The following is a 26065-nucleotide window of genomic DNA, read 5'->3' as shown; positions in this document are numbered from 1 at the left end:
TGGCATTGTCATGACTGCAAAAATATTATATGTTTTTCTTTAACCTTACTAAGTAACTGTTGGCCCATTATCTGTACAAATTAATCAAGTCCCACTAGGTTTACTTATGGATCTGTTTCTTTTCTACCATGAATGATTTTATTGATATAGTAAAAGCAGACCACCATCAAATGACTTTAAAAAGCAAAATCATGGATTTTAAATTTAGAAGCTCAGTGCCTATGGTACTGATCATTGTTTTACTGTTGTTCTGAAGAAATCTTTTTAACTGTGATCATTGTAAAACCATTAATAAGCATTAAAGGAATACTTATATGAATCTTCTTTATTCATTTCTTTGTAATTTGAAAGAGGCTTTATTGAACCTTGAAATGACAAGAGGAATTAATTCAATCGAACGTATAAAATGATGCATGATTAATTCTCAGAACAGGTGACATATCCTCTGAGTCAATAGAATGTTATTGCTGCTTCCAGGGGCTCTGTGTTCCCGTTGGCATGGGGATTGATGATGCCCATCTCTGTTTTGAAGAGAGTGGGTGAGAGGAAAATTGGTACAAGATATTGAGTCTAGATTTCAAGCTTTTAGGACTTCGACTTTAAAATTATGTTCTGTAGTCATATGGGGGCCAGGGGTGGTTTTGCACACTTTCATTAAAAACCTTTGGTATAAGGTCCTTATACGATATTCTTGAACTAGTCCAAATACGTTCTCCATTTTCAAAACATGAAAATACATGATTAACAAAACAGTGTTGTTCAAGACAAGGCATATTTTATTTTAATACTCGGTTCATGATCCATATAGATGGCTATGTTAGCAGATGAAATTAGAGAGTTTTGCACTCAATCTACTTTCATGAGTGTGGAAATTATGTTTTTTTTATATGATTTGATTAATGTACCCTTTGGTAACTAGATTGTTTCATTCTAAAGATCTCTTTCTTGGTTTTTATGTTTAAAAAATATTTTCAAAATGCTTCAGTGTGTACCACACTGAACACTACACAAATGTTTGATGCCTTTGAAAGTTGACACCAGAAAATCACTGATGTTCTAGGTGTGTTTAAGTGATGTAAAAACACAGATGGGGAATTTCTGGGAAAGAGCACTTGAAAATTTTTGCTTATATCAAAATACATTTTTATTTCTGAGAATCAGGGAGGCATCTAATAATTAGGTAACTGATTGTCAATAGTTCTAGATACTTAGATATCTATAAAATGACTTTTGTAACTTTGAATACTGAACTGAAGTGTTCCATTTTTTGAAGTAGAAATAGTTAAGTCATAGGTGTGTTACTTGGTTTTAATTTTGTTTCTTTAAAAGATTAAGGCTTTGAAATGCTTTTGGCAAAGATACACACTTTGGGGGTTGTAGGAAAAAAAGATTATATTAATCACGAGTAGACTAGTATTTATGAATACATTCCAGAAGTTCTGTAGTACTCTAATGGTTCACAATGAATTTAATCCAATGGAAATTATCAACACGAGATAGAATATAAATTTCTTTTAGTAAGTAATTAGAACATAGGCACTAGACTTTTTCAATGAAAATACTTCTTGCAAATGAAATATAAAGAGTAATTTGATGAACTAAAATTAAACCAGGGGAAAGGAGTTGAATGATGATTTATTTGTTCTAAGAACTACGAATAATTTCTTTGTTGTGATAGAATTTGCTTCCTTTCTGCTATCTACATAAAAAGAAGGCACTTACTTGGTGGATTTAGGTGAAATGTGAAGAACTTCTGAACAATGTATCTCAAAAAGGGATTGAAACCGCCAGTAGAGAGCTTTAAAATTGTTGCAGATTCTTATTGAGACGTGTAGTCAGGTGCTAATATTTGCTGAACAATCACAGAATGTACAACATTGTACCAGGTAGTTTTGGATGGGACATTTATTCTCCAGTTAGAGAAGTAGAAAATTCACTCAAGAAACATACTGTACAGACGTGTATATCAAAATCCTACAGTGGATTAAGACTCTTAAAAGCCATTAAAGACAAGTGAAGTTAAGGGCTTCCCTGGTGGCACAGTGGTTGGGAGTCCGCCTGCCGATGCAGGGGACACGGGTTCGTGCCCCGGTCCGGGAATATCCCACATGCCGCGGAGCGGCTGGGCCCGTGAGCCATGGCCGCTGAGGCTGCGCATCCAGAGCCTGTACTCCGCAACGGAAGAGACCACAACAGTGAGAGGCCTGCGTACCGCAAAAAAAAAAAAAAAAAAAGACAAGTGAAGTTAATCATGAAAGGCAGACTATTAAGATTTTTGATGAAGGTTTAAAGACTGGTAGGAAAATGAACTGTAGTAGTTTTTAACCAGAGGCATATGTAAATTATAAGAAAATTCAATTGGTAGAAAATTATAAATCAAACAAGAAAACACCTTGATAACTATCCTAGCTTAACCCTCAACACAAATAATTTTCAAGGGAGCCTTAAAAAAAATAGAGAGCACTGTGATTCAGAGAACTTTAGCCAGAATCACCAGAGGTGGCTATTAAAATTCAGTTTCCTGGGCCCATCCCCATCCTAATGATTCAGAATCAGGGACTGAATCACAGGAAACTGCATTGGTTTTTTTTTTTAAACATCTTTATTCCAGTATAATTGCTGTACAATGGTGTGTTAGTTTCTGCTTTAAAACAAAGTGAATCAGTTATACATATACATATGTTCCCATATCTCTTCCCTCTTGCGTCTCCCTCCCTCCCACCCTCCATATCCCACCCCCCTAGGTGGTCACAAAGCACTGAGCTGATCTCCCTGTGCTATGCGGCTGCTTCCCACTTGCTATCTACTTTACGTTTGGTAGTGTATATATGTCCATGCCACTCTCTCACTTTGCCACAGCTTACCCTTCCTCCTCCCCATATCCTCAAGTCCATTCTCTAGTAGGTCTGTGTCTTCATTCCCATCTTGCCCCTAGGTTCTTCATGACTTTTTTTTTTTCTTAGATTCCATATATATGTGTTAGCATACGGTATTTGTTTTTCTCTTTCTGACTTCACTCTTTATGACAGATTATAGGTCCATCCATCTCACTACAAATAACTCAATTTCGTTTCTTTTTATGGCTGAGTAATATTCTACTGTATATATGTGCCACATCTTCTTTATCCATTCATCTGTTGATGGACACTTAGGTGGCTTCCATGTCCTGGATATTGTAAATAGAGATGCAATGAACATTTTGGTACATGACTCTTTTTGAATTATGGTTTTCTCAGGGTATATGCCCAGTAGTGGGATTTCTGGGTCATATGGTAGCTCTGTTTTTAGTTTTTTAAGGAACCTCCATACTGTTCTCCATCATGGCTATATCAATTTACATTCCCACCAACAGTGCAAGAGGGTTCCCTTTTCTCCACACCCTGTACAGCATTTATTGTTTGTAGACTTTTTGATGATGGCCATTCTGACCGGTGTGAGATGATATCTCATTGTAGTTTTGATTTGTATTTCTCTAATGATTAATGATGTTGAGCATTCTTTCATGCGTTTGTTGGAAGGCTGTATATCTTCTTTGGAGAAATGTCTATTTAGGTCTTCTGCCCATTTTTGGATTGGGTTGTTTGTTTTTTTGATACTGATCTGCATGAGCTGCTTGTAAATTTTGGAGATTAATCCTTTGTTAGTTGCTTCATTTGCAAATACTTTCTCCCATTCTGAGGGTTGTCTTTTCGTCTTGTTTATGGTTTCCTTTGCTGTGCAAAAGCTTTGAAGTTTCATTAGGTCCCATTTGTTTATTTTCTTTTTATTTCCATTTCTTTAGGAGGTGGGTCAAAAAGGATCTTGCTGTGATTTATGTCATAGAGTGTTCTGTCTATGTTTTCCTCTAAGAGTTTGATAGTTTCTGGCCTTACATTTAGGTCTTTAATCCATTTTGAGTTTATTTTTGTGTATGCTGTTAGGGAGTGTTCTAATTTCATTGTTTTACATGTAGCTGTATAGTTTTCCCACCACCACTTATTGAAGAGGTTATCTTTTCTCCACTGTATATTCTTGCCTCCTTTATCAAAGATAAGGTGACCATATGTGCATGGGTTTATCTCTGGGCTTTCTATCCTGTTCCATTGATCTATATTTCTGTTTTTGTGCTAGTACCATACTGTTTTGATTACTGTAGCTTTGTAGTATAGTCTGAAGTCAGGGAGCCAGATTCCTCCAGCTCCGTTTTTCTTTCTCAAGATTGCTTTGGCTTTTCAGGGTCTTTTGTGTTTCCATACAAATTGTGAAATTTTTTGTTTTAGTTCCGTGAAAAATGCCAGAGGTAGTTTGATAGGGATTGCATTGAATCTGTAGATTGCTTTGGGTACTATACTCATTTTCACAATGTTGATTCTTCCAATCCAAGAACATGGTATATCTCTCTATCTATTTGTATCATCCTTAATTTCTTTCATCAGTGTCTTATAATTTTCTGCATACAGGTCTTTTGTCTCCTTGGGTAGGTCTATTCCTAGATATTTTATTCTTTTTGTTGCAATGGTAAATGGGAGTGTTTCCTTCATTTCACTTTCAGATTTTTCATCATTCGTATATAGGAATGCTAAAGATTTCTGTGCATTAATTTTGTATCCTGCTACTTTACCAAATTCATTGATTAGCTCTAGTAGTTTTCTGGTAGCATCTTTAGGATTCTCTATGTATAGCATCATGTCATCTGCAAACAGTGACAGACTTACCTCTTCTTTTCCTATTTGGATTCCTTTTATTTCTTTTTCTTCTCTGTTTGCTGTGGATGAAACTTCCAAAACTATGTTGAATAATAGTGGTGAGAGTAGGCAACCTTGTCTTTTCCTGATCTTAGTGTAAATGGTTTCAGTTTTTCACCATTGAGGATGATGTTGGCTGTGGGTATATTGTATATGGCCTTTATTATGTTGAAGAAAGTTCCCTCTATGCTTACTTTCTGGAGGGTTTTTATCATAAATGGGTGTTGAATTTTGTTGAATGCTTCCTCTGCATCTATTGAGATGATCATATGGATTTTCTCCTTCAGTTTGTTAATATGGGGTATCAGATTGATTGATTTACGTATATTGAATAATCCTTGCATTCCTGGGATAAACCCCACTTGATCACAGTGTATGATCCTTTTAATATGCTGTTAGAGATTCTGTTTGCTAGTATTTTGTTGAGGATTTTTGCATGTATGTTCATCAGCGATATTGGCCTGTAGTTCTCTTTCTTTGTGACATCTTTGGTTTTAGTATCAGGGTTATGGTGGCCTCATCGAATGAGTTTGGGAGTGTTCCTTCCTCTGCTATATTTTGGAAGAGTTTGAGAAGGATAGGTGTTAGCTCTTCTCTAAATGTTTGATAGAATTCACCTGTGAAACCATCTTGTCCTGGGCTTTTGTTTGTTGGAAGATTTTTAATCACAGTTTCAATTTCAGTGCTTCTGATTGGACTGTTCATATTTTCTATTGCTTCCTGATTCAGTCTCGGCAGGTTGTGCATTTCTAAGAATTTGTCCATTTCTTCCAGGTTGTCCATTTTATTGGCATACAGTTGCTTGTAGTAATCTCTCATGATCATTTGTATTTCTGCGGTGTCAGTTGTTACTTCTCCTTTTTCATTTCTAATTCTATTGATTTGAGTCTTCTCCCTTTTTCTCTTGATGAGTCTGGCTAATGGTTTATCAATTTTGTTTATCTTCTCAAAGAACCAGCTTTTAGTTTTATTCATCTTCACTATTGTTTCCTTCATTTCTTTTTCATTTATTTCTGATCTGATCTTTATGATTTCTTTCCTTCTGCTGACTTTGGGGTTTTTTTTTTTGTTCTTCTTTCTCTAATTGCTTTAGGTGTAAGGTTAGGTTGTTTATTTGAGATGTTTCTTGTTTCTTAAGGTAGGATTGTATTACTATAAACCTCTTAGAACTGCTTTTGGTGCATCCCATAGGTTTGGGGTTGTCCTGTTTTCATTGTCATTTGTTTGTAGGTTTGTTTTTTTTTTAAAGAAGATGTTGGGGGTAGGAGTTTGTTAATTAATTAATTTATTTTTGCTGTGTTGGGTCTTCGTTTCTATGCGAGGACTTTCTCAAGTTGTTGCCTGCGGGGGCCACTCTTCATCCCGGTGTGTGGGCCTCTCACTATCGCGGCTTCTCTTGTTGCGGAGCACAGGCTCCAGACGTGCAGGCTCAGTAGTTGTGGCTCACGGTCCCAGCCGCTCCGCAGCATGTGGGATCTTCCCGTACTGGGGCACGAACCCATGTCCCCTGCATTGGCAGGCGGACTCTCAACCACTGAACCACCATGGAAGCCCCGGAAAAGATACTTGATACGATTTCAGTTTTCTTAAATTTACCAAGGCTTGATTTGTGGCCCAAGATATGATCTATCCTGGAGAATGTTCCATGAGCACTTGAGAAGAATGTTTATTCTGTTGTTTTTAGATGGAATGTCCTATAAATATCAATTAAGTCCATCTTGTTTAATATATCATTTAAAGGTTGTGTTTCCTTATTTATTTTCATTTTGGATGATCTGTCCATTGGTGAATGTGGGGTGTTAAAGTCCCCTACTATGATCGTGTTACTGTTGACTTCTCCTTTTATGGCTGTTAGTATTTGCCTTATATATTGAGGTGCTCCTATGTTGGGTGCATAAATATTTACAATTGTTATATCTTCTTCTTGTATTGATCCCTTGATCATTTTGTAGTGTCCTTCTTTGTCTCTTGTAATAGTCTTTTAAAGTCTATTTTGTCTGATATAAGAATTGCTACTCCAGCTTTCTTTTGATTTCCATTAGCATGGAATATCTTTTTCCATCCCCTCACTTTCAGTCTGTATGTGTCCCTAGGTCTGAAGTGGGTCTTTTGTAGACAGCATATATATGGTTCTTGTTTTTGTATCCATTCAGCCAGTCAATGTCTTTTGGTTGGAGCATTTAATCCATTTACATTTAAGGTAATTAGTGATATGTATGTTCCTATTACCATTTTCTCAATTGTTTTGGGTTTGTTATTGTAGGTCTTTTCCTTCTCTTGTGTTTCCTGCCTAGAGAAGTTCTTTTAGCATTTGTTGTAAAGCTGGTTTGGTGGTGCTGAATTCTCTTAGCTTTTGCTTGTCTATAAAGATTTTTATTTCTCCATGTAATCTGAATGAGATCCTTGCTGGGTAGAGTAATCTTGGTTGTAGGTTTTTCTCCTTTGTCACTTTAAATATGTCCTGCCACTCCCTTCTGGCTTGCAGAGTTTCTGCTGGAATATCAGCTCTTAACCTTATGGGGATTTCCTTGTGTGTTATTTGTTGTTTTTCCCTTGCTGCTTTTAATATATTTTCTTTCTATTTAAGTTTTGATAGGTTGATTAGTATGTGTCTTGGCATGTTTCTCCTTGGATTTATTCTCTATGGGACTCTCTGTGCTTCCTGGATTTGATTAACTATTTCCTTCCCATATTAGGGAAATTTTCAACTATAATCTCTTCAAATATTTTCTCAGTCCCTTTCTTTTTCTCTTCTTCTTCTGGGACCCATATAATTAGAATGTTGGTGCATTTAATGTTGTCCCAGAGGTCTCTGAGACTGTCCTCAATTCTTTTCATTTTTTTTTCTGCTGTGCAGTAGTTATTTCCACTATATTATCTTCCACGTCACTTATTCATTCTTCTGCCTCAGTTATTCTGCTATTGATCCCTTCTAGAGAATTTTAAATTTCATTTACTGTGTTATTCCTCACCGTTTGTTTTCTCTTTAGTTCTTCTATGTCCTTGTTAAATGTTTCTTGTATTTTCTCTATTCTATTTCCAAGATTTTGTATTATCTTTACTATCATTATTCTGAATTCTTTTTCAGGTAGACTGCCTATTTCCTCTTCATTTGTTAGGTCTGGTGGGTTTTGGCCTTGCTCCTTCATCTGCTGTGTGTTTCTCTGTCTTCTCATTTTGCTTAACTTTCTGTGTTTGGGGTTTCCTTTTCTCAGGCTGCTGGCTCATAGTTCCCGTTGTTTTTGGTGTCTGTCCCCAGTGGCTAAGGTTGGTTCAGTGGGTTGTGTAAGCTTCCTGGTGGAGGGGGCTAGTGCCTGTGTTCTGGTGGATGAGACTGGATCTTGTCTTTCTGGTGGTCAGGTCCATGTCTGGTGGTGTGTTTTGGGGTGTCTCTGGCTTTGTTATGATTTTAGGCAGCCTCTCTGCTAATGGATGGGGTTGTTTTCCTATCTTGCTAGTTGTTTGGCATAGGATGTCTAGCACTGTAGCTTGCTGGTCCTTGAGTGAAGCTGGGTCTTGGTGTTGAGATGGAGATCTCTGGGAGATTTTCGCCGTTTGATATTACGTGGAGCTGGGAGGTCTCTTGTGGACCAGTGTACGAACTTGGCTCTCCCACCTCAGAGGCATAGCCCTGATGCCTGGCTGGAGCACCAAGAGCCTTTCATCCACACGGCTCAAAATAAAAGGGAGAAAAAAAAGAAAGAAAGAAGATAAAATAAAATAAAAAAAGTAAAATAACATAAAATAAAGTTATTAAAATAAAAATAATTATTAAAAATTTTTTTAAGTAATTAAAAAAACAAACACAGAGAGAACCCTAGGACAAATGGTAAAAGTAAAGCTATAAAGACAAAATCACACACAGAAGCATACGCATTCACACTCAGAAAAAGAGAAAAGTGGGGAAAAAAAAAATATATATATATATATATCTTTGCTCCCAAAGTCCACCTCCTCAATTTGGGATGATTCGTTGTCTATTCAGGTATTCCACAGATGCAGGGTACATCAAGTTGATTGTGGAGATTTAATCCGCTGCTCCTGAGGCTGCTAGGAGAGATTTCCCTCTCTCTCCTTTGCTCGCACAGCTCCTGGGGTTCAGCTTTGGATTTGGACCCGCCTCTGCGTGTAGGTCGCCTGAGGGCGTCTGTTCTTCTCTCAGACAGAACTGGGTTAAAGGAGCAGCTGATTCGGTGGCTCCGCCTCACTCAGGCCGGGGGGATGGAGGGGTACAGATGCGGGAAAGCCTGCATCGGTAGAGGCCAGCGTGACGTTGCCCCCGCCTGAGGCACACCACACGTTCTCCCGGGGAAGTTGGCCCTGGATCACGGGACCCTGGCAGTGGCAGGCTGCACAGACTCCCGGGAGGGGAGGTGTGGATAGTGAACTGTGCTTGCACATAGGCTTCTTGGTGGCTGCAGCAGCAGCCTTAGCGTCCCATGCCCATCTCTGGGATCCACGCTGATAGCCGCGGCTCGCACCCGTTTCTGGAGCTCCTTTAAGCGGCACTCTGAATCCCCTCTCCTCACCCACCAGGTAACAAAGAGGCAAGAAAAAGTCTCTTGCCTCTTCGGCAGGTCCAGACTTTTTCCTGGACTCCCTCCCGGCTAGCCGTGGTGCACTAACCCCTTCAGGCTGTGTTCACGCTTGCTTCCAGTCCTCTCCCAGCGCTCCGACTGAAGCCCGAGCCTCAGCTCCCAGCCCCGCCTGCCCCGGCGGGTAAGCAGACAAGACTCTCGGCCTGGTGAGTGCCGATCGACACCGATCCTCTGTGCAGGAATCCCCCCGCTTTGCCCTCTGCACCCCTGTTGCTGTGCTCTCCTTCGCGGCTCTGAAGTTTTCCCCCTCCGCCACCCGCAGTCTCCTCCCACGAAGGGGCTTCCTAGTGTATGGAAACCTTTACTCCTTCACGGCTCCCTCCCACTGGTGCAGGTCCCGTCCCTATCCTTTAGTCTCTTTATTTTTTCTTTTGCCCTACCCGGTACGTGGGGAGTTTCTTGCCTTTTGGGAGGTCTGAGGTCTTCTGCTAGCATTCAGTGGGTGTTCTATAGGAGCAGTTCCATGTGTAGATGTAGTTCTGATGTATTTGTGGAGAGTAAGGTGATCTCTGCGTCTTACTCTTCCGCCATCTTGAAACTCCTGCTCGGCAACTGCATTGTTAATGGCTTCCCTATGTGGGTCTGATGTAAAGTTTAATAACTAGTGAAATTTAGGCTATGTTACAGAATGATCAAAAAAGAGGAATATGAAGGTAGTAGAAAGACAAAAGTCACCTACTCGAGTAGGTTAATTAATGTCACTAAATTTAATTTTAGTGACATTGGTAGAGGAAAATGGAATCATGATATCTTATTATCCTTTTAGGCCATATGTGCTTTAATATCTTTCTGTGGCTAAATAAACTTCAATATTGCCATAAATGAGACTAAGAAATTATATTTCCAAATAGATTCAGTTCTCTTGGTATGTTTAAAGTACCTTATTCATTTTTGACAAACTCACAATTCTGTGTTGTACAACAAAGATGCATCTATATGCAATTGAACAAGACTAAATTTGTTTATATGAGGATAGATAAAGATAGGAATTTGGTCATTTAAATTTGTTTTATTATATCTTCAATTTTACATGAGTTTTTAGGCTATCAATTTTCCTGGAAATTTACTTTAAATATTATGTAGTATTTAAAGATATAACAATCTTTAGATCTGATGTATTAACATTTTTATTTGGGTAAAGTTAACCACTCTTACTGTAGGGAAATAGGTACATTCTCCCTGGTAAGGCTAATCTTGTCAAATGCCAAATTCCTAGCCTTTTTTTTTTTTTTATGAAAGAAGTTGCTTCTTAAACACAGCGTTGTCCTTTCCTAAGAAATATTGATGCCTTTGTCTAACAGTGTATCCTTAGCAATGTGTGAAAAATTGTCCGTGGAAATAACCTCCCGAGGCATGAAAACTAAGCAAATGTGTTATTAGTCTCTGAGGTCACAAGTGTGAGTCATGTTAAGACGCTTCCAGCATTGATCTTCCAGCTTGCAGTATACTTCTTGCTCGTTGTTTTAGATTTTTTGTTATTTTTCTTTTAAGCAAATGATAGCTACAACCATGAAAAGACTTGAAAGACTGATGTTTAACGATAGTTTCTTGGATGACTTAAGTGTGAGGAAAAAAAATCTGAGAATTTTTTGAAAGATAAAAATTTTACAGGTTAACTATTATTTATTGTACATTTTAATTATATTTTATTCTATAGTTATATTTATTCTTTTTATTTATTATTTATATTATTTATTATACATTCTTATTTATTTAACTGCTCTTAAATGGGCAAAAAATAAAGAAGTTGTGTGGTAAGTTTGAAAATCTGCCTTCACTTACCCAAATCGTATTCCCATCACCAAAGATAATAATGAATGTTACTCATTCAAAGAGGTTCTTTCTAAACTTTTTCTTTGCATATGCAATGAAAGAAGATTAGAAGTAAAGTTGAAAATATTTTTAAAAAATACATAAATAAAGCACACATTTTTTAAATAAAAATTGTGTCCACTGAAACTTTAACTTCACAATATTATGGGCATTCTACCCTATCTGGTTATAAAAGAAAATATAAAATCAATCTCATGTCATTTTGTTTAAGCATGGATGCATTTCATTCAACTTCTATTGATGTCACGTATGTTTTCCTTGCCTGAGGCCACAGTCAGCCCCCAAATTTTTCTTCTTTTAGGATTAGGGTTAGGGTTTTATTGCATAAAAAAGGTTATGCAATATTTTGGGGAAGGAAGTATTCCTGTAAGTCGAATTTATGACTTCAAAATATAGCCTATGCTTTATTCCTGATTTTAAGCAGGAATATCTAGTGTTTCATCAAGTATGATGTTTACAATTGGTTTCTGATTGATTCAGATTCAGGTTTACAAAGTTCTGTTATATTAGTAAGAGTTTTCACTAAATAATGCATGATAAATTTTACAAAATGCATTTTTAGTATCTTTTGAGAAGATTGTGTATTGTTCTTCCTCTAAATTATTAATATAGTAACTTGCATGAACATAACATTGATTGGATATACTTCTTGATGTTCAACACTCATTGCATCCTGAAACAAGCCCTATTTAATCATGCTTTACTTTTGTTCATGTGCTGCTGTATTTGATTTACTAACATTACAGTAACTCCATTTGCACTTGTATTAACAAATTAGTTTAGCTTGTAGATTTCTTTTTTAGGTATTATTCTTGACTGGTTTTGTTATTAGGGTTATGATGGTCTCATAATTTGGATTTCGATGAGCTCCATCTTTTTTAATGCCCTGGATAAGTTTAAATAACATGGAAACTATCTGGTCCTAGGATATCAGATAATATTTCTGTGGTAGGGAAAATAATGACTCCCCCTCCCCCCAAAAAATATCCATATCATAATCCCTGGAACCCTGGAGCATGTGAATATGTTACCCTATATGGTAAATGAACATTGCAGATATAATTAAGGTTAATGACCTTGAGAGGAGGATATTATCTTGGATTATCTATGGGCCCAAACTATTCATGACTAATTAAACGTAGAAGAAGCTGAATGAGGAATGGGTCAAAAACATTCAACTTGAGAAGGACCTGACCGGCCATTGCTGGTGTTGAAGATGGAGGAAGGGGCCATGAACCAAAGAATGTGGATGCCTCCAGAAGCTGGGAATGGTGCTCTGCTTGCAGCCTTCAAGAAAACGGAGACTTTGCTCCCTTCGACTGCAAGGAATTAAATTCTGCCGGTAACCTGAATGGACAGGAAATAGATTCTTCCCTAGAGACTTCAGAAAGCTGTGCAGCCTTGCCAACTCCTTGAATTTAGCTCCGTACTGGACTTGTGACCTACAGAACTGTAAGAAAATAAATGTGTGTTGTTGTACTTTTCCTGGGTTAATAGAAAAGTAATATGAGTTCCTTAAATTTTTTTCCTTAAGTGAATCTATCATCTCGTTATTTTTCAATAGGAAAAATGGAGATATGTATTACATAAACATAAAAAGATTCACAATGGGCTGAGTTACACAATGAAAAATACAGTGATTTAGATGTAACAGTATAGATAGACATAATATTTCAAAAATATGAGGTTATAGAAGTTAGCAAATTAGGTACAATTTTCAAATAATTGGTTATTTACTTTTTACCATATAAATTAACTAAGGTTAAAAATTCATCTGTTTGTTTTCTTCATCAAATTAGCTTCACCTTTGATTTGGTGTTTTAAAATATTTTTGTTTGGTGACTTCTATCATATGTGAAATTGCAAAAAACTTAAAACAATTTGCAGATTTCTCTGAAAAATGGCGTACAACTTCTACTTAGTTACTGAGTCAGCTAGAAAGGTCTTTGAAACATCCATTTTCAGTTTTCTCCTTAAGGAGAAATTCACCATGATTTGTTTTGAGTTATACAGTAACATTCCATGGACCCAAAAGTATACTCTGCACTTTTCAGGTTTTCGGAGGGTCAAAGTTAACTTTAGAACAACTCTGGTATGATTTTGGAGTTTTTTTTCAAGTGGAATTGATTTTCAGTTTTACATACATCTACATGCATATGTTCCTTTAACTCACTAAAGTACTTTACGTGCTTGATCTCAGTTGACCGATGTAAAGGGGTAAATTACTTTCCCAGATTTGGGGGTTCAGGGCAGTTATGTGACTTTCCCACTATATGGCAGTGCAGATTCTGTCCCTGGCACTCTCAGTCCTCTTCCCCACATCCTCTGGGTTTTCAGGTATGTTATTTTAATTTGCTAAACATTTTTCTTTTTTTTCTTGTCTTGAAAAATGATATTTTTACAACAGCAAAATTGGTTAGAATATCTTCTTGGCTTTAATAAAAAATAGGAGATTGGGATTAACATATACACACTACTATATATAAAATAGATAACTAACAAGGACCTACTGTATAACACAGGGAACTCTACTCAATATACTGTAATAACCTGTATGGGAAAATAATCTGAAAAAGAATATATATATATATATATATATATATATATGTGTATATATATATATATATATACACACACATATATACACACACACACATATATATATATATATACACACACACACACACGTGTATCTTCACTTTGCTGTACACCTGAAATTAACACAACATTGTAAATCAACTACATTCCAATAAAAATTTAAAAAGAAAAAAAAATGTAGAGATGACTTTAAGTGCAAAAGAGAAATGCAAGTAACATGAAGCAACTTTGCATGACTACCAGGTAGTCTTCCTTCCTATGATAGCCCTGGTCTCATTCTGTAACTTACTATGTCAAACTGGTGGTACTTCTGTTGTCTATAAACACAAGTAGGTCAAAAATATTTACCAAGGCATTTTCTATTAAAGTTATTTATCTTCGGGTAATTTGGGCCCAGTCCCATCTGAGTCCTTGTCTGTAGGCTGGGGAGAATAAATTCACCCATTATTACTTAGGTTATTTTTTTCCCCTTAAAGATGAAAGGGAGTAGTAAAACTGTATTAAAGTATTAAAGGGATAGTAAAACTGGTAATTTCCTTATTAAGGATTTATTGCAAGTACTTGTATATTGGTTTCTTTTTGGTCTGGCAGCTATGATTTTGAATTACTTCTCTTTAGAGTTATCTTACCACAAAATAATCTTTTGTACATCATTCATGATGATCTGTCAGTTAGTGTGGAATTTAAAAAAATTGGAAAACATTGTGGACTTACATGTTTGAAGCTTTTAGCCATATTTCTTCCTGAAAAAATAGTAATGAAATATACTTACGATGTTTAAAAAGCAAAAGTTATTATAGTATTTTTTCCCTTTTAAAAAATGAAGTATAGTTGACATGGAATATTACATTAGTTTCAGGTGTACAATATCAATATACTATATTACTATTAGACATTTATGTACATTATGAGTTGATAACCACAATAAGTCTAATAACCATTCATCACCATACCAAGTTATTACAACATTATTGACTATATTCCCTGTGCTGTACAATATATCCCCACATCCCTGTGGTTTATTTATTTTATAACTCAAAGTTTGGGACCCTTAATCCCCTTCACCTACTTTGCTCAGCACCCCACCTCTCCCCTCTGCTGACCACCACTTTGTTTTTTGTATCTATGAGAATTTTTATGTTTTGTTTAGTTTGTTCATTTGTTTCGTTTTAAGATTCCTTGTATAAGTGAAATCATATGATATTTGTCTTTCTCTGTCTGACTTATTTCACTTTAGCATAATACTCTCCAGGTCCATCCATGTTGTTGCAAATGGCAAGATTCCATTCTTTGCTTGTAGCTGAGTAATATTCCATTGTGTACACATACCACAACTTCTTTATCCATTCATCTATTTATGGGCACTTAGGTTGCTTCCACATCTTGGCTGTTGTAAATAATGCTGCTGTGAACAAAGGGATGCATATATCTTTCCAAATTAGTGTTTTTGTTTTCTTTGGATAAATACCCAGAAATGGAAGTGCTGGATCATATGGTAATCTATTTTTAATTTTTTGAGGAACCTCAATACTCTTCTCCATGGTGAGTGCACCAATTTACATTCCTACCAACAGTGCACAAGGGTTCCCTTTTCTCCACATCCTTACCAACAGTTATTTTTTGTCTTTTTTGTAATAGCCATTCTGACAGGTGTGAAATGATATCTCATTATGATTTTGATTTGCATTTCCCTGATGTTTAGCGATGTTGAGCATCTTTTTATGTGTCTGTTGGTCTTTCTTGGAAAAATGTCTATTCAGGTCCTCTTCCAATTTTTTAAATGCATTATTTACTTCTTTTGGTGTTGAGTTGTATGAGTCCTTTGCATATTTTGGATATTAACCCCTTATCACATATATAATTTGCAAATATCTTCTCCCATTCAGTAGGTGACATTGTCAATTTGTTGATGGTTTCCTTCTGTGCAAAAGCTTTTTAGTTTGATATAGTCTCATTTGTTTATTTTTGCTTTTGTTGCCCTTACTTGAGGAGACAGGTCCAAACAAATATTGCCAGGACCAGTGTCAAAGAGCTTACTGCCTTTGTTTCCTTCTAGGAGTTTTATGGTTTCAGGTCTTACATTTAAGTCTTTAATCCATTTCCAATTCATGGTGTAAGAAAGTGGTCCACTTTGATTATTTTTCATGTAGCTGTACAGTTTCCCAATATCAGTTATTGAAGAGGCTTTCTTTTCCCCACTATATTCTTGACTCCTTAGTTGTAAATTAATTGACCATGTAAGTGTGGGTTTCTTTCTGGGCTCTTTTGTGCCAGTACCACACTGTTATGATTACCATAGCTTTCCAGTACAGTTTGAAATCAGGGAGCATGATACCTCCAGCTTTGTTCTTCTTTCTTAAGATTGCTTCAGCTATTCGGGGTCTTTTGTGATTCCATGTAAATTTTGTTTGTCATATATGGCCTTTCTTACGTTAAGATATGTTCCCTCTATAACCACTTTTTAGATATAGGAACATTTGTTCATTTACATTTTTGTGTGTGTGTGTGGTACGCGGGCCTCTCACTGTTGTGGCCTCTCTGGTTGCAGAGCACAGGCTCTGGAGGCGCAGGCTCAGAGGCCATGGCTCACGGGCCCAGCCGCTGCATGGCATGTGGGATCTTCCCGAACCGGGGCACGAACCTATGTCCCCTGCATCAGCAGGCGGACTGTGAAACACTGCGCCACCAGGGAAGCCCCTTTGTTCATTTACATTTAAAGTAATTATTGATAGGTATACTTATTGCCATTTGGTTAATTGTTTTCTGGTTGTTTTTATAGTTCTTCTCTGTTTCTTCCTCTCTTGTCTCTTCCCTTTGGATTTGATGGCTTTCTTTAGTGTTATGTTTGCATTTCTTTTTATTTTCTGTGTATCTCTTACAGGTTTTTGGTTTGTATTTACCATGAAGTTCATATATAACAACGTATGTATATAGCAGTCTATTTTAAGTTGATGGTTGCTCAAGTTGGAGCACATTCAAAAAGCACTACATTTTTACTCCCCCAACCATGTTTTATGTTTTTGATGTCATATTTTACATCTTTTTATTTTGTGTATCACTTAACTATTTTAGATATTATTTCACTGCTTTTGTCTTTAAAATTCATACTAGCTTTATAGTCGGTTGATCTACTACCTTTACTATGTTTGCCTTTAACAGTGAGATTGTTTTTCTTTCATAATTTTCCTGTTTCTAGTGATGACCTTTTTTTTTCTATTTAAAGAAGTCCCTTTAGCATTTCTTGTAAGTTTGATTTAGTGGTGATGAACTCTGTTAGCTTTCACTTATCTGGAAACTCTTTATCTCGCCTTCATTTCTGAATGATAACCTGGCAGGGTAGAGTATTCTTGGTAGTAAGATTTTTTCCTTTCAGTACTTTGAATATATTGTGCCAGTCCTTTCTGACCTGTAAAGTTTCTGTTGTAAAAGCTGATAGTATTATGGAGATCCCCTTGTGTGTAACTATTTGCTTTTCTCTTGCTGCTTTTAAGATGCTCTGTTTAATTTTTGATATCTTAATTATAATGTGTCTTTGGATTCATCTTATTTGTGACTCTCTGTGCTTCCTGGACTTGGTGTCTTTCCTTTGACAGATTAGGGAAATTTTCAGCCATTATTTTTTTGAATATATTCTCTATCCATTTCTCTCTCTCTTCTCCTTCTGGAACCCCTATAATGCAAATGCTAGTATGCTTGATGTTGTCCCAGAGATCCCTTAAACTATCCTCATTTGTGTGTGTGTGTGTGTGTGTGTGTGTGTGTGTGTTTTGCTGTTCCTATTGGGTGATTTCCACTGCCTAGTCTTCCAGATCACTGATTCTTCTGCATCCTCTAATATGCTGTTGATTCCCTCTAGTATATTTTTCACTTCAGTTATTGTATTATTCTGTTCTGATTGGTTCTTTTTTATTTTTTCTGTGTCTTTATTGAAGGTGAAACTGAGTTCAACCATTCTTCTCCAGAGTTCAATGAGCAGCTTTAAGACTGTTACTTTGAACACTTTATCTGGTAAATTGCTTATCTCCATTTCATTTAGTTCTTTTTCTGAGGTTATGTCTTCTTCTTTCACATGGAAGGTATTCCTTCATCTCTTCATTTTGCCTAAATCTCGATGTCTGTTTCTATGTATTAGGTATAACAGCTACATCTCCTGATCTTGAAAGAGTGGTCTTATGTACAAGATGTCCCATGGGACCCAGCAGTGCAGTCCCCTCTGTTCACCAGAGCCAGGTGCTCCTGGAGTATCCCCTGTGTGGGTCACATGTGCCCTCTTGTTGTGATTGGGCTGTGATTGCTGCAGGCACCCTGGTGTGCATGGCTGGCCCCCTGGAGTAGGAGCTGCTTTGGAGGAGAGCTGGGGCAGTCTGCTGGGTATGATGGGGTGGGAGCTGCTTTAAAGGAGCTAGCCTGGGCAGGTCCTCTGGGGAATGCTGGGCTGGGACGCATGGTGTTAGCTAGGTTGATGGCGAATGACAGAAGTGGTGCCCACTCGCCCCCCCAGGCCAGCTAGGTAGAAGGAGAGTAAAAAAGAATGATGCCTGTCAGTGCTTCTGTCCCCAGAGGAAGTTCGACCAGATCCCTGTCCTTCCAGCACCTGCCATAAAATTAGTCAGTGAATCTCCTTCTCCTATGACCCAGATACTTTTTAAGCTGCTGTGTCTGTGCTGGGATTTGGAGTGAGTGTAACCCCACTGGTTTTCCAAGCCAGACATTATGGGGTTCATCTTCCCAGCGCAGGGCCTCAGGATGGGAAGCCTGACATGGGACTCACACCCCTCACTCGCCAGGGGCATCTCTCCAGCTGTGATACCCCTCCTGCTTGTGGGTCTTCACAATGCAGATGTGGGTTCTAACTAGACTGCTTCTCTGCCTCTCGATGTGTGGACTTTTCTTTTTGTTCTTAGTTGTAGAAGGTCTGTCCAGCTAGTCTTCAGGTTGTTCTCAGAGATGGTTGTTCCATATGTAGTTGTGGTTTTGTTGTGTCCATGAGAGGAGGTGAGCTCAGGATCTTTCTAATTTTGCATCTTGATCCTGGAACCCCACAGTAGTATTTTTCTATAATCAAAGTCAGCCAAACATGAAGAGGCAAGGATAATGAATGAGGGGCAATGAAAACCTGTTGGTGCCTCCCAGTGGGAAGCCTTAGATTGCCAAAGTCATCTTGAATACAGTGTAAACTTTGGGGAATGAGGTAGACAAAGGCAAGGTGGAAAGACATGTTAAAAAAAAAAAAGATATCCTCAGAATGGAGGAGGACAAATTTTGAGACATGGAAAAGAATTGACTTCATCTATTTTGTAACTTTCAAAGGTCAGGGTGGAGCTGTGAAAAGTCATGAAAATTTGTTCATTTTAGTCCCAGCACTGAGCTAAGTGCTTGTGAGAGCTAATTCATATAATGTAACAACCCTGGAGCTAAGTTCTATTATTTTTTCCCCACGTATAAGATGGGGACACTGAGATTCCAATTTAAATAACTGGCCTGGAGTCAATCAGCACGAGATAATTGGCTAGCTGACTCCAGCATCTAAACTTTTAACTGTCTCTTCTATGCTCTTTATTAATAATGAGTGTAATCTTTGTAGCTAATAAGAATGATACTTTCAACATATGTGTTTTGTATTCATTGCATCTTTAATAATGAACAAATCACTTCTTGATATAATAGAAGAAAACATAATATGCTTCTAATATTTTGACAACTGTATGATATTAAATATCTCTACAAGTGTGTAGAAAGGTTGAAATTTTTGATTTAAAAATACCATTAGTTGATTAGATTTGTTTTAAGCACATTGAAATTATTGCATTACTTAACAGCAGATTTGATCCACGACGCTCTAATTTCAGGAGTAAAGTATTCCATTGCATGTGGAAAAGTATAGAGTGATATCCTGTCTTTTCTAAGTAATGCATCATAGACACATTTCCTTCATTATAAAGTGGTCTCTAGGAAATAGGGGCCAAACCCTTTATTCTAAATTATGCGTGTCTGTTTTTAATGACTTTTTTGTTATACAACAATGGTTTAATGGTTACAGAGAAGCTTCTAGAACAGTTTTTCATGCCGCATTCTTTCACCACAACATTACACAGGATTTTCCATTTGACTTTCTGCTCTTCCTGAAATCCAAACTGAAATCACAGAAATGGAGGAAATATGCCCCTTTATTCTCACCAGATGAAATTCTTGCTTCTGTCTTTACTTACACATGTTCACAGTTGCCTGAACTCAAAACCACACAGGCCGAAAATGAAATATAAAATAGTTTGCTTGGAAAAACATTTACCCTATGAAGTAACTGTTGCTAAATACTTTTGGATCAACAAACTGGTAACTTTCAAATGGTTTTGAATAATATTTCTACTAATGTAAAATTGGCAAAGTTTAGTCAATTTCAATGAATGTATTGGGAACCCAGGAAAATATTTTCTAGGAGAATTTTATTAACTAATATAGCTCTGAGTGATTTCAGTTCTTCTGGTGAACCTCTCTCTCAACAGTTTTTTATTCTATGCATGCTCATGGCATTATATTAGTTTTGCCAAGAATTGCTTTTATAATCAGTTTTACATTTTGTTTTTTAATATTATATAGTTTTATATATTTTTTGCTTGGTATTTATAAAATATTTAGTAGTTCTTGGTATAGTTGGACCTAGAAGACATTATGACTTTTTTTCATATCTATGACATCTATTCATGTTTTATTAACTTATGAACATAGGCAGTAGGAAAAGGAATCTATTTTTCTCCTAATCTGAGATCCCCCCAAATACTCTCAATATCGGATATGTTGAAATAATGTAAGATTTGTGGCTATGTCCTAATGAAGACCATACTCAGAATTAGAATTATTCAGATAAAAGGTGTTAAATCAAATTCAGGAAGTGACCTGGGTGGGGGGATGCTCTCAAGATCTGGGAAGTGAGGCCAGGGCACTGCTTGGGCATAATTTTATTTTTCCCCAGAGTGAGAATATAGCCTTGCTGACAGTGGGATTGGCTGCAAAAACAGGAGTAACTAATTCCTACTAATATAGATCGTGTAAGAGCATAGAGACTTGAATAGGGTTGAAACCTTAAGTAACAAAGAGTTCTGTGCAGCATGAAATTCAGCTTCTCAGGTCTGAGAAGTATCGGGGCAATTGCAGGATCACTTTAGAGATTCTTGGAGCCAAGCAACATGGCATTGACACAGCTGCAGAACCATGTATGGCCACCTTGTGTCTGATAAGATTCTACAGACAGATTTTATTTGAATTTTATTTAAATTCAGAACTTAATCATTATGGTGAGTTGGTATGAGTGTATATTTGAATGGGAGCTGGTTCTGGGTGGTTTCATCCCAAATCATGGTCTATTGAAATGGAAGCCTTTATTTTGAACAATATTGACTTTGATTGTGTTGACAGTATGCATTTTTTGCCTTAGAAAGGATACAATTCGTTTCACTCTGTTCTCTTTATACTCGTAACTCAATTATTTACTCTAGCTTTATGTTTAGAGTGCTGATAGGGTATTCTGTGCTCATGTTTTATAATGTAACTTTAAATTTTTATATCGTTTTATGTTATTCTCTAGTTAGTATGTTTATAAAGCAACCAGAATGCTTGTCCCTTATTGATGGGTTTTGCTCTCATACAACTTTTCTCTGCAAAGGAGGTAGTGCCATGGAGAACTAATTGAGCCAAACAGGATCAAACTGAATTCCAATTTATCATTTAAGTTTGGATCTTAAAACTAGAACTGTGTGCCATATCTTGCACCGTAATTGTGGCTACCACATGGATCAGTATTGTATTAATAGTCAAGATTTGAAAATCAAAACAATGGCAGACTTTCCCTGTTGTTGAAGATACTTGATGTAGTTGCCCTGATTTACTGAGTACCACTGCTGTTCTTTGAAAGCCCTGAAGATGCAGAGAGCTTTCAAAGAAATACTGATGGTGCCCAATTTCCCTGTCATTTGAATTTCCTTTTCTGCCAAAGTCAATACATATATATATACATAAACAAATGTTATTCATTATTTCAATTGAAGTATCATCAAGAAAGGAGCTAAGAAAAATGAATAAGAAATAAAAATTAATTAGTACCATCTCTGTTTGTTTGGGGTGATAAATGATCATTTTGGAAAATGCAGTGAATGACAATAGAACTGCTTTCCCATTATTAAATGTGCTCATGTTATTCTCAAATTCAGACAATTAGCATTAATTTTCTCTGAATCTTGCTAGAGAACTCATACATTTGGGCTCAGCCATGTGAAAGAGTTCTTTCTTTCTTTCTTTCTGTCTCTCTACAAACTGGTCTGCATATGCTCCACAATTTTATCAGCAAGGGAATCATTAGGAGAAAGATTGCCATATCTTATACAAGGAGTTAGGTTCCTGGGTGTTTCAAGGCTCAATTTGGAGGAAATTATTTAGTTTCATTAGTTTTCAGTTATGGTGGTGAGACTATGAGGGCCTTTGGAACTGTTGTACTGAATCTGAACTCCTATGATTTGACAGTCTTTTTGCATTAATCATTATAAGTAACATAAGAAAGTGTTCAAATGAAATATCCTTCTTATTTTATCACTTATGTTGGTCTGAGAGAAGAGCCAAGATTAATATCTTCATAGCTTCTTTTTTTTTAAGCCGGTATTTAAAACTTTAAATATCAGATGTATAATAATAAATCTCATAAATTTTTCTTTTCCAAAATTTGATTAATATAAATAGTGGTTTCATGTAGTCAAGAGATATGTTTGATGATTTGCATTATTTACAAGTTAAAACTCCAATTATGGCCTATTCTTCTTTAATGATACAGTCTAAATTTTTTAAATTAAAAATCTACTTTATTTCTTTTTAGGGAATCCCAGGATTTCCTGGAAACCAAGGATTAATGGGACAAAAAGTAAGTGCTAATGAAAGTTGAAAGATTTGGGCCTGGAATCTGATTATGAAAAGGGCAAAGTGGTGATGTCTCTTCACATAGAATACATTTTTTACCACATTCATGGCAACAGTTAATGGTTCAAACATGATATAATTTCAGAAGCTATTATTTTGACCTTACAATTAGTTTTTGTTGTTGTTTTATACAGATATGAATTTGGATTTACATACATGCTTTCTATTTTACTTAGTTACTTTCTATCTTGTGCTCTTAGACCATACTTTTGGGAAAATTGTACTACTTACTAAACTGTATTTTTAGAAATTCTTTTAGTACAAATACTTTGGTTATAAACTTTCAGTGTTTATTCAATTACCAGTATGTTTTTGAGAGAGGATTTTGTAGAGTATACAATTCAAGATTGATGATTATTTCCTCTTAATACACTGAAATTTTTCTACTGTCATCTCCTGGCTTCCATGGTTCACTATGAAAAATCTGCTCTTGTTCTAATCATCATTCTTTTGTAAGTGACCTGTTCCTTCTTTGGGGATTCTTTTAAGATATTTTATTTGTTTTTAGTGTTCTTAAAACTCACTGTGATGTATCTAGATATGGAATTCTCTTTATTCATCCGGGTGGGAATTTAGTTTGCTTCTTGGCTCTGTAGAATTATTTCCATTATCTCTGGAAGACATGAGCGGTTAATCTTCATGCTAATTCTCTTCATCTTCTGCTCTTCCCTCTTTCTGGAATTCTAGTTAGACATATTTTATTCCTTTTAATTTTGTCCTCTACATCTCTAAATTGCTTACTTCCATATCCTAGATTCTTAAATTCTGGTTAAATTTTTTGGATATATTTTCCAGTCTATTTATTCTCCCTTTACTGTGTCTAATCTGCTGTTTAAGCCATCAATTGATTTTTTTAAAAATCTAAACAATCATATTTTTCATTTCTAGAATTTCAAATTTTAATAACATCTTTTTATTCTTTTTTTTATGGAAGTATAGTTGATTTACACCATTGTGTTAGTTTCAAGGGACAGCAAAATGATTCATTTATATATATATATATGTGTGTATATATATATATACACACACACATCCCTGTGCTATAACATCTTTTTATTCTTGATAGTCTAGTCTCTTGTTCTATCTTCAGTCCTAGTAGTTTTTCATGATTCCATTCTTTCATTTGTAAAGATTTCACATGTAGTTCTAAATTCTCTTTCTAGTCATTCTGACAGCTGCAGTTCATTGTTATTCCTCTTGATTCTCAGTCTTGTGGTTTTCTGCCTCTCCTGTCTTAATTGTTGATGCTGAGCTCATTGCTTCATCCTAGTTAGTGGGCGTCCTGTCAGCCTAACTGGGTCATGGAGAGCCTCCTTCTGGTAACCGCGGGTACCATTTCAGTGCCCTTTGAGGGTCCTGAGCCATTGTAGGTACTAAAGGTTCCTGCCTTCTCCCCATAGCTGGCCCAGTGTTCAGTTTCTTAAAAGCTGAGCACGTCCCCTCAGACACCTTCAGCCCTCTTGTTTCCTGCTGCTCAACTTCTAGTGAGGTTTCTGCACACTTCCAAATCCTCATAATCACAATCATAACCGAGAGTATATTTTATTAAAGTGAGGGATCTTTGAAGACTTCTCCTGCTTCTCAAAGAGGATATTCTTTCCAGGGTTGTTGTTCTGGAATCAGAAAATCCCTTGGAGCATCAGGTCAGCCACAATCCCAAAATCTGAAGTCTAAATGCTATTAAACTGTGTCCTAATTTTTCTTAATCTGTACTTACTATCATAGCTCTTAAATTATGGTAAATAAGAAATTTTTTCACTTGATTTTTTTTCCCTCTGTTGTCTCACCTCACCAACAGTATGTGAACTGCTAGGTCTTCCTTTGAAAGAATAAGAGTGCCGCTCCTGATTTCCTAATGAAATATTTTCCTTAATAATTCCACAGACCCTAGGCCTACATCTTTAAGATGTTAGATTCCTGATTTTTTACCTTGCATTGCTTCGTCTTACAATATAGGAAGGAAAGGCAGACACATTGGGCTGATTGATATTGAGTTTTCATTTCATAATGCTTTCGTAGGAAATTTCTAAAGATGAATTGATACTCTACAATTTTAAACTTGATCTGTATTTGATTTTTAGGGAGAAATTGGGCCTCCAGGACCACTAGGAAAAAAAGGAGCTCCGGGGATACCTGTATGTTAATGTCATTATTATTACTGGGGTGTTTGAAATATTGTCATTATGTACCAGAGGTTCTTATTCTGAAATTCACAAAACTGGTGGGAGGATTCAGCAATGAGAATTTTGGGATCCACAAATTCCATGCATTTGTATGAAAAAGATTATGTTCATTTTTCTAGAGCAGTCTAGATTTCTTCAGATTCTCAAAAAGTTGGCTACCCAAGTAAGGATTAAGAACGCTTACTGTAGATAAACCAGAAAACAAATATTCTAGCTAAAAAAAATACTGAGTACCATGAGAAGATCTAAAACTCAATAAATATTCTTTGTTATTTTTTAGAAAATTTACAAATTTAGTACAGTAATGAGGGAGAATATATTCAGAACAGGTAGTATAGGAAGATCCTAAATTAGTGAACAAGTAATTTTGGAAGTTTGGGGAGTAAAGGGACATATGAGTATGATATTAGAAATTATGATAATCCTATGGTGTATAGGACTCCATAAAAAATTTCTAAAAGTAAATTGTTAGAAGCAATGTGTATTTTAATCTATGAATCAAATTGCCTGTAATAGCTTTTTTTTAAGTAAAAAAAATGGACAGTTTATGATCTTTCATTTAATTATGTAAGTTAAAAAAGCAGATATTTTAGCCAGTGAAAAGATTTGATAAGATCTTGGTGAAAGATTTGAATGGAATATTCTTCCTCTACCTCCATCATAAAGACCAAATTATTTTTTCATTGAAATATTAAATGAAACTTGATTATTTACCAGTATTTAAGTTAGCCTCCAGAAAGTGAAGGCATTGACTAGAACTTCATTGAACTTCAAGAATATCTATATTTAATATTTCTAATATTTCAAACACTATGTTATGACTAGTATATTTTACATTTTATAGTTGTAATAAATCTGAATTGATAGCAAACCATAGTAGTGATGACATGCTGTTTTCAATGTGACTATACTGAGATTCTGTTTTCTGATAATACTAATTGAATATTTTTTTGCTCATCACATTTCCTTTGCTGTGATTAAGAGAAAGCAAATGTTTTTTATATATGTAATAGTATTTAAATGGAATCTAAATTAAATTAGTTCCTTGTTGCTAGAATAGTTATCAGTGTCTTATTTTGAATTATATGGTTACTAAAAATATGGCCATTTGTAACTTGAATAGACATTCTTACATTCAGAGAAATTATTAGATTTTAATTCTTTAAAA

At 36.0% G+C, this 26065-nt stretch overlaps 1 protein-coding gene across 1 annotated transcript in view; it reads left to right on the top strand.

Annotated features, from left to right (window-relative positions):
- The window catches only part of COL21A1 (collagen type XXI alpha 1 chain), a 185979-nt gene that overhangs the window by 142690 nt on the left and 17224 nt on the right, over positions 1–26065 (top strand). The window contains exons 18-19 of the mRNA XM_060021357.1: positions 22614–22658; positions 24796–24849. Of these exons, the coding sequence (XP_059877340.1) occupies positions 22614–22658; positions 24796–24849 (99 nt within the window). The remainder of the gene's footprint in view (positions 1–22613; positions 22659–24795; positions 24850–26065) is intronic.

The sequence above is a fragment of the Delphinus delphis genome, chromosome 10, assembly GCF_949987515.2.
Source record: "Delphinus delphis chromosome 10, mDelDel1.2, whole genome shotgun sequence".
Classification (NCBI taxonomy): domain Eukaryota; kingdom Metazoa; phylum Chordata; class Mammalia; order Artiodactyla; family Delphinidae; genus Delphinus; species Delphinus delphis.
This window is presented reverse-complemented; position numbering and strand designations above follow the sequence as displayed.